We start from the raw sequence: 9,599 nt of genomic DNA, 5'->3' as shown, positions 1-9,599 counted from the left end.
TCAGAGAGGAAGGTAGCGTGAATTAGAGTGTAGCGGATCACCTCACAAGTGTCAACCGTTGGTGAACGCCATTATCTTTGGAGTGTTAGATCACATTCAAGATCACTGGCGTTTGTATGCTGCACCACTTGTTTTTATCACCATTGGTTAAGAATGGAAAGGAGGACCACCAAGGGTGATTCTTATTGGCTATACTTCGTCCTGGTACGATAACGGTACACGCATATCTTCCCCATGTGAACTTTGGTATTTGTTGTCTGAGCTTCAAACATAGTCCGAGAGGTTTGTGATGATTTCTAGTTGGTGATCCGTCGTATCTCGAGATATATAGACTACAGTTTGGGTGTGCTTGTCCCTTCTAAACATCGGGCGTTGTTGTTGCTGTTAGGGTCTGAGAGCTGTGATATGTTGTGCGCTATGACATTTGTTGAGGTGTGTTATCTGTCTGCTAGGTTTTCTCCGTGTAGATTGGTGTTCGCATGATATGTAAGGAGTTGGTTTATTTTCTGAAGTCTTCTGCTCATCTTTTGTTTTAGTATAGGAAGTGTTTTATTCAACTAGAAGAAGGAATGCAATCCCATTCCACAATTAAAAGGAAGTGAATGACTTAAGGTTAGAGTTAGATTAGGAACGAAAGGGGTTTTTTTAGGGGGTTTGAGGTAGGTAATGGTTTCAGCAGTTGGGTTATAACGGGCAATCTGCAGTGCTGACACAAATGAAATGATATGTACCCGGCATTGATTGATTGAAGCACAAACTTGTAAATGCCTCACATAGCTTAGTTCAAAAAATAGCAGGTACTTCCTCTTTAGTAATACGGCGGGTGCTGGCCTTCTTTAGTTAAGCGGGTGATGCCTCTTTAGGTATAACAGCTGCTGCCCTCTTTAGTATACGGCAGGTGCTGGCTGCCTCTTTAGTATAAAACAAGCGTTGCTGCCTCTTTAGTAATAGCAGGAAGGTGCCCCCCTGCTCTTTTAGTTATCAGCGGTTTGCTGCCCTCTTTAGTATAACAGGTGCTGGCCTTTTTAGTATAGGCGGGTGCCTGCTCTTTAGTATAACAGGCAGGTGCTGCCAGTCTTTAAGTATAGCCGGGGTGCTGCCTCTTTAGTATAACAGGTGTGCTCTTTAGTATAAGCCATGTGGCCTGCCTCTTTCAGTATAAACAGGCATGGAACAGGCAGTGTGCTTGGTGCTGCTTTAGTATGCGGGTGTCTGCCTCTTTAGTATAACAGTGCTGATGGTGCTCTCCTCTGGCTGCCTCTTTAGTATAATAACATGTGCTGCCGTCTTTAAGTATAGGGGTGCGCCTCGTTTAGTATAAGATAAGGTGCTGCCGTCTTTAGTATAAAACAGGTGGCTGCCTCTTTAGTATAACCAGAGCATACATCGCTGTGGCTTGCCTTCTTTTAGTATAACATGTGGCTGCATGGATACAGTGGGACGGGAATGACATGGATACAGTGGGTTGGGAATGACATGGATACAGTGGGTTGGGAATGACATGGATACAGTGGGTTGGGAATGACATGGATACAGTGGGTTGGGAATGGCATGGATACAGTGGGGTGGGAATGACATGGATACAGTGGAGTTGGGAATGGCATGGATACAGTGGAGTTGGGAATGACATGGATACAGTAGTGTGGGATGTTTACCTTGAGGTCCTTGTTGAGTCCGATAATGGCGGTGGGGGTGAAGGCCAGGGAGAGGAAGTGGGAGAGGGGGAACCAGAACCAGAACTGGGTGAACACCAACAGGCCCACTACTGATGGCATGTGGGTGTGGCCCGTCCTGGACTGCAGGGAGATGGTGACGTTACGGCCACCTGCACACAAAGAAGGGGGCAGGGAAGTAGAGTTTTTACATTTCACTTTGATATGTATTGCTTCCATTATAACACTCAAATCTCATTTTATTACTTTGGTACCTACTATGGCTTTATATGATGTTATGGTGGGTTCCTCTACTGTCATGCTTATAAAGGCTGTGTCCCTAAGGGAAGTTTGGCCAAAATAATTACACTATAAAAAGAATAGGGTGCCCTCAGGGACGCAGACACAAACAAGAAGTGAATAATGAGGGGTTAATTAACTAACTTACTACACTGACAAAGCCAGCCATTTCACTAAATCATCGTGATTACTCCTAATCCCAGGCCAAGGGCCTCACTAACGTTTCCATGAGTCATTTATGACCTTTAAACTTAACAAGATAAAAAAAATGTGAACAAAATGCCGGTAAAACAATGATCTGGCATGGCTAGTGTGAGGTAATAAAGCCTTTTCCAGTGTACAAAGGGGGTCAAGGGCTAGGGTGCAGACAAGTAGAACAATAGACCTCCTTTGCCCTCTGGGAGACCACTAGGGAGAAGAGGATGAAGGGAGCTAGGGAGTTGGAGGAAGAGGGTTGCAGAGGAGTGACAGGATGGATGAAAAGGGGCTTGGAATCAGTGTTGGGAGGTCCTTCCCCAATCCTCATACAAACATTGTAAAAACTCCCGTCAAAACAAGAGTTACTAAGGAGGAAACCATTGATTAAAATACATTATTACAGCAGAGACCGCTGGAAATGTTTCCAATGTGAAATCAGATCAGACAATGGTGGTTGAATCACGGGACGTTTTCATTTAAACAGACCTACCGCAGCTCAGTTGACTTTTTTTTAAAAGGTAATTACAGTGATGACTTCTGGGTGATTTGATAACTTTATTTTGATGGCTGAAATGGCCTCCTAATACCCCGAACAAATTGATTTACTGGTTGCCAGAGTGACTCACAGATTCTAGTTGCGCCCAACTAATGAGAGCACACACACACACACACACACCAACACACACACACACACATCACCACACACACACACACACACACCACACACACACACACACACACCCACACACCCACACGAGGTCTCTTAAAACTTAATGCAGCGTGACAGCCCAGTGTGCCAATTCTACGAGGGGGAAGGAGACGCCCGCGTGGCAGCATCCAAGCTCTGGCTTCCTCGAGCACAGATCAAATACAGTAAAAGCCTAAATTACATCACGAGAGGCAGCTAGAAACACGGTGCACGGTGCAATGCACCCGGGGTCCATTAGAGAATATTTCCTCATTTGGGAAAAATATCACAAGGCATGGGTATAGCTGAATGAAAAGGACAGCCTTCAACGCAGACCCGGAGAAGCAGCACATGACCAAGGTACAGTAACAAACCACTGGTATCCTGGGGTATTTTGTCAATCCTACTTATGGCAGTGAATTTTTATTCCCGTGCGAAAAGGACCATCCTTTCCCAGATCCAAGTGTATTGATGTAATTCCCGAGATCAACTAGCATTTTCCGTGATCGCATAAGTCCTTCGGCACAACAGAGCGAGGGATTTCTGTCGCTCTGACAAAAACGTCTAAATGATAAATATATATATATTTTTAAAGGCTATAGAATGTCTACTAATTGATCAACGTGTGTATTTTAAAAGCTATGAAAAAAGGGCATTATAACAGTCACTGAGTGTACAAAACATAGAACAGCTGCTCTTTCCATGACAGACTGACCAGGTGAAAGCTATGATCCTTATGATGTCACTTGTTAAATCAACTTCAGTCAGTGTAGATGAAGGAGAGGAAACAGGTTAAAGAAGGATATTTTATCCTTTGAGCACATATTTTTGTATGTGTGTCATTCAGAGGGTGAATGGGCAAGACAAAAGATTGAAGTGCCTTGAACAGGGTATGGTAGTAGGGGGCCAGCCACCAGTTGTGTCAAGAAACTGCAACGCTGCTAGATTTTTCACGCTCAACAGTTTGTGTATCAAAGAATGGTCAAGAAAGGTCCACACCAAAGGTCATCCACTCATCTAGAGTCCATGCCCCGACTAATTGAGGCTGTTCTGAGGACAAGGGGGAGTGCAAAACAAATATTATGGAAGGTGTTCCTAATGGTTTGTCCACTCAGTTATAACAAAGACACTGAAAAGCTTCACATTTAGGCGCATGGACTAAGAAGTGAGAGAACGTCCAGAGGGAGAGAGAGAGGAATCTGGAAAGAAGAGAGAGAGAGAGGAACTGGAGAAGGAGTTGGAGAGCGAGAGAGAGCGAGAGCGAGAGAAGAGAGAGAGAGCAGAGAGAGCGAGAGAGAAAGAGAGAGAGAGAGAGAGAGAGAGAGAGGACGTCTGGAGAGAGAGAGAGAGGGGAACGGTTGGGCGTGTGGTGTTTGCGAGAGCTGCTTCTGAATGCTAAACCTTCGGTAATGAACACCAGGATCATGAAACGGAACCCTAAATGACTTCTGCACATGTCATACGATTACCAACTGCCCCAAACTTCACCAACCCCACTTATAACTAAAAACTAATACTCCCATCACCTTATCTGAAATTAAACGTGGGAGGAAGCTGCTTCCTGACGTTACTCAACACAAGCCTTCCAGTCCGTCTCAAACATGGATGTTCAGGGAGCAGTGACTGACAGTTGTTAAGGTAGTAGAGGGAGAGGAGAGAGCCTCATGGTATCTTACAATGACCCCATACTAAAGATTGTTCTGGGCGTTTCACGCGACGGAAAACAGGGAGGGGGGGGGACTCTGGAGTTCTTCATCTTGGCAGGAGAAACGAGGGCTTCCCAGTTTGTCTCGACTGTCGCATAGTGACAAAGATCGTCTGAAAGCATTATGGGAACAAAAAATAACACTGCTACAGTACAAGAGCAAGTGCCCCACCCACACCAGGCCGTCAGACTAACAGTAATCACAAAGTCATGTGGCTGTTGACATTGCTGGCCCGCCAGGCGCTAATGCATCATAAACATGATCGCTTCCAGAGAAGCGCCAGTGGAATAATCACAGAGGGGCGGGGGGGGTCAAGCCCTTGGGGGCGGCACACCTCCCCTTAACAGCAGACAGAAACAGATAAAATACACCCACACGTCTTCTAAAGAAATCCAATCCCTGACTCCAAATGTCACAATACACTGACCTGCATCCAGGATGCCCTGGGCCAGGATGGCCCCGAACTTGGCCATGACGTCATCGTGCTTGTCGTTGATGACCTTGGAGTAGAGCTGCCGGAACTGGTTCACCTGTGTGTCGGGAAAAATAACAATAAGACTCAACCCCATTGTTCAGTTCTTTTGTTGGGTCTCCACATTACAATTTAACCTTCTTATTAAAAGGACATCTTTAGCAGCATATGTTAAACATTCATTCTGCCACGTTGCTTTGGTTCTGATTAAGTCAATGAGCACGCCAGGGCACACAAGCAGGAGATGCCCTTACCCCCACCTTTAATAATATTAAAAACAGGTTAAAACACGTTGACGAGAGCCACTGTTGGTGGAAGCTAAGGACTAACTCAGTATTTTTGATTCTAGAAATACTTATGTTTCTCTAACTCACTTTTTACTGAGAGAAATAAGCCGTGACAACCGCTTGAACAGGCTATATTTTAGCTTCACTATTTGGAGAATAGCGACACATACATCTATAATAAGAAAAGGATACATAGCTAAAACACTACCACTCATATTACCATGTAACATATGTAAAGGGAAATTAAAATGTGACGGAAGTGATCCACCTGCGGGGCACATAGAACAGATCTACTGCATCTTAGACTTCCTTTCAATGAGAATGACAGCTCTATAACTCACATTTCTATGAGTTTGGTCAGGGTCATCCAAAAATAAAAGTGACATATTGCAGCTTTAAAACCAGTCTCTCTTGAACAAGTGTAGTGCCTCCTGCTGTTTCTAGTTTAAAACCAGTCTCTCTTGAACAAGTGTAGTGCCTCCTGCTGTTTCTAGTTTAAAACCAGTCTCTCACACCTCCCCAAGCACTCAGCTGAAAGTTCAAAACACTAGGACCCAGAGCCTCCACGGGGGTTAGGGTTCATCAGGAGAGAAGTAGAGGACTGGACTCAAAATAGAGAACAATTCTATAGGCTAGAATCACATTAACAGATGATTCCATTAGCCAATCAACTTCAAGATATTTTAGTCTGTGAATAACAAAGTTACTTATGGACAATTTCTCTGATAAATGTGGGCTGTGAATGAGATGGGCTGTTTCTCTGGTAAATGTGGGCTGTGAATGAGATGGGCTGTTTCTCTGGTAAATGTGGGCTGTGAATGAGATGGGCTGTTTCTCATTCACCCACCTTGGGACAGGTGACCTCGGTCTGTTGGATCATGATGAGGGCAGAGGAGATGAGGGCACCCTGTCTCACGTAGTTCACTGGGTCGTTGGTCATAGGTTCCAGCAGGTTGATGGCCTCCTGAGAAGGGAAAAAGGAAAATAGAACTTGTCAATCACAATAAAATACACAAATTAAACTAACAACTAGATGACTACTTGACCAGCAAACCCTAAAGATGAGGTTATCGTGCTGAGTCGCTTAGAGTAAGTAAATAGGGAATAGCACCAAACCTCATCTATCTAAGTACGAGTGCAGTACTACCGGAGTATAAGCCCCAGCTCCTTAAGGGAGGTCAACGGTGAACTCTCTCAGCCTGGCTCAGAAACCTCTGGCCCAGTGTTTGGACCAGCGCTTTTCTGGGTATTAAGAGGTAAGCGCTGGCAGAGGGTGCTAGCTCAACCGCTTGGCACGCTTACCAGGGGTGGGCTCAGCTGTACCAGGAAAAACCTTAGCATTCAGCATTGAGGATCCAAGATGAGGCCTACAATCACTTCAGATCTATATCAGATTCATAGACTGAAACTGTATTGTCCTTAAAATGATTTATTTATTTACACCCTGCATATTAAAACCATATAAAAGGATGAGTGAGCATCCCCTGAAAACTACACAAAACAAAAAGCTTTAAGAACTGAACTCAGAATATGTTATCTTTGGTTTTAGAATCTTTGCCAGGGCAAGCAGAGCGGAGAGCTGTGGCGTGTGGGGAGCGATGGCGTAGGAGGGGCACTGGTGGAGCCCTGGCTACCACATCCCCTTCCTGATTGGTTGGCGGTAGTGGTGTAACGGTACACGGATTCGTACCAAATCTTTCGGTACAGGGACCTTGGTTGGGTCCGCACTGTGAACCCGAATGAATACATAATAAAAATACATTTTAAACACACTAGGCCTATAGGCTAGACCTACACTGCGTTGTATGCCTCTTATTGGGTAAATCTGATCTGGGGAAAAAAAACATTTCAGGCATTTCAGGCTAAACAACTAGAGCCTATGAGGACATTGTAATCAAAATTAAAATCTTTACTGGCGCATTTCAAAACGATCCTTTAGTGAAGTGCAGCCGGGAACTAGTTCTGTATGATAAGGAGTGGTAGGGAACGTTTTGGCTTCCCAGATTACCACGGCGATGGACAGAGAGTTGTGGATAAGACATTAACAGTATGGGGGCATCCCAGTGCTTGAGGAGTCACTACAAACCCGTGTTCAATCCCAGGCTGTGTCACAACCAGCCGTGACCGGGAGTCTCATAGGGTGGMGCACAATTGGCCCAGCGTCGTCCGGGTTAGGGGAGGGTTTGGCCGGGGGGGGGCTTTCCTTGGCTCATCGCACTCTAGCGACTCCTTGTGGAGGGCCGGACGCCTGCAGGCTGACTTCGGTCGTCAGTTAAACTGTGTTTCCTCCGACACATTGGAGCAGCTGGCTTACGGGTTAAGTGGGCTCCTCCTTCCCGTTGGGGAGTTGCATTGATGAGTCAAGATCGTAATTGAATCGCAATTCGATATCACAAAATTGGGGAGAAAAGGGTGGTAAAGAAAATTACTAATAAATTCATAATTCAWTTTTTTTTAAAGTAACAGCACGTCGCCACTGCTCAACGAGAATAGCCTTTGCTGTTAAGGGGAGGTGTGCCTGCGTACATGTGTGCTTTACAGGAAGTCCAAGCCGCCCCCCAGGGCTTGACCCCCCCCCCTTGACCCCCTTCTGTAATTAATGTATTGTAACGTTTTTAAAATTGTATAACTGCCTAAATTGTGCCGGACCCCAGGAAGAATAGCTGCTGCCTTGGCAGGAACTAATGGGGATCCATAATAAATACAAGCACAAAATAATCAACGTAAAACGGAATTAAAATGGAAGAAAAAAATGTAATGAGAAAGATACGCTACAACAACCAAGAGCCAACAGGTAGGTTGCTACTTAATCTGAATGGAGTTGTTATTTTTAACTGTAGGACAAGGAGGAAGCGCATGCCGTCTCAATTAGCCTAGCTAGCTAGCTTAGCTAACTTGCTTCTAAAATCGGCTTGATGCAGTCAAGACGGGTCTTACGTAATCATATTTTATGATAAATAATCTAGCTATGACAAGCTAGAAATGAGTCGGCTTGGTATGCTTGATATTTTCTTCTGTTTTTTTAGCGTTGATTGACGTCTCTCTGAATCTCCCTCCCCGTGCCACTTGCTCACAGTAAACACACCGCAAGGCCATTTCTCCGCCTGCTAGAGTTTTCCTCATCAGCTCTGGTTAATAAAGTAACTTACAAATGTACTTTTCTACTGCTTCCCTCACCTCGGATAGAGTCTGGATCCAACCAGGTCTATACGGAACCAGTCTAGTTGTCCTCGGGTCCGTTTGGAACAGGTATTAATAGTAAAACAATTATTTATGTAGATCGTGTTCGGGTGGGAAAGACCCAGGTCCATTTCAAAACGGGTCCAACAACCTCAACCGTAGTCGGTTGAGGTTTCAATTGAGAGTATTAAGTTCAATCAGCAGAGCTGGCTGATGCAGCACATGGCATACAGGGGCCTCAGTAGTACTGAAGGGTGACATCACTCCTTCGGGCTTGATGAAAGTTCTACACTGTCAGAGGTTTAAATATATTGATTGAGTCAAACAAAACAGCTGCTATTACTTGTCTATTTGAAATGTATAGAATATCTCATGTCAAGCGTGAAAAGGACTGCATAGTCACTCAGAAGAATGAATCATTTGAATGTTTACACGAGGCTGGTAAAAATACATTTTAAAAAAGTGGCTTCTCACGCAGACTGCATTTTCTACCCAATTCGTCAAACCCCCAAAATTGCATGTCGCATACATTTTCATGACGACGCACACCTTTGTATTGACGGATAGGGAGCGTGAAATAGGTTCCAATCCAACTCGCTTTCCTCTGCATGTTTTTACCCAATACCAGTCAGCAAAAACCCCAAATTACAGGGCAATAAAAAAAAAAATCCAAACCCCCAGGATGTATAAATGACAGAGAGTATGAGCTCCATATGTAATCGCTAGCTGACCCACTTCTCCAGCCACAACACCATTCCACTCACCGAAGGACGGAGCTAAACGTACTGGAGGACTGGCTGTGTGAAGACTGGAGTCCTGGTCTGGCCCAGTCCAGTGTAGGACTAGAACGTTCTCCCTCTGGGCACCAAGGCCCAGGTGTAATGGGCTGTGACTCTGTTTGGGCTTTGGGCACCTGAGAGTGACCAGTCCACATCATTAAGCAGTTCTGGGCCTGGCGGCAGCGTCTTCTCCCCCCCTCTTTCCCTGACCACAATGTCCTCGTCTGGCCGACAGGGTACAGCTCAGTGGCAATATGCCAACCAAACAGAAACCGAACTGCGCAATATGTCAGGCATTGTATTTCATTTATTACACTCTGGATCGACGTGTACGTTA

The 9,599-nt window shown here is 45.1% G+C and overlaps 1 protein-coding gene across 3 annotated transcripts in view; it reads right to left on the bottom strand.

The window, feature by feature from the left end:
* Positions 1–9,599, bottom strand: part of LOC111952260 (26S proteasome non-ATPase regulatory subunit 1) — a 57,756-nt gene that overhangs the window by 8,454 nt on the left and 39,703 nt on the right. For all 3 annotated transcript variants that reach the window (XM_070435061.1, XM_070435063.1, XM_070435062.1), the window contains exons 19-21: positions 6,151–6,267; positions 4,972–5,074; positions 1,656–1,825 (exon numbers count right to left, since the gene is read on the bottom strand). In XM_070435061.1, coding sequence (XP_070291162.1) covers positions 1,656–1,825; positions 4,972–5,074; positions 6,151–6,267 — 390 coding nt within the window. The remainder of the gene's footprint in view (positions 1–1,655; positions 1,826–4,971; positions 5,075–6,150; positions 6,268–9,599) is intronic.

Source organism: Salvelinus sp. IW2-2015, linkage group LG26, assembly GCF_002910315.2.
Source record: "Salvelinus sp. IW2-2015 linkage group LG26, ASM291031v2, whole genome shotgun sequence".
Lineage (NCBI taxonomy): Eukaryota > Metazoa > Chordata > Actinopteri > Salmoniformes > Salmonidae > Salvelinus > Salvelinus sp. IW2-2015.
This window is presented reverse-complemented; position numbering and strand designations above follow the sequence as displayed.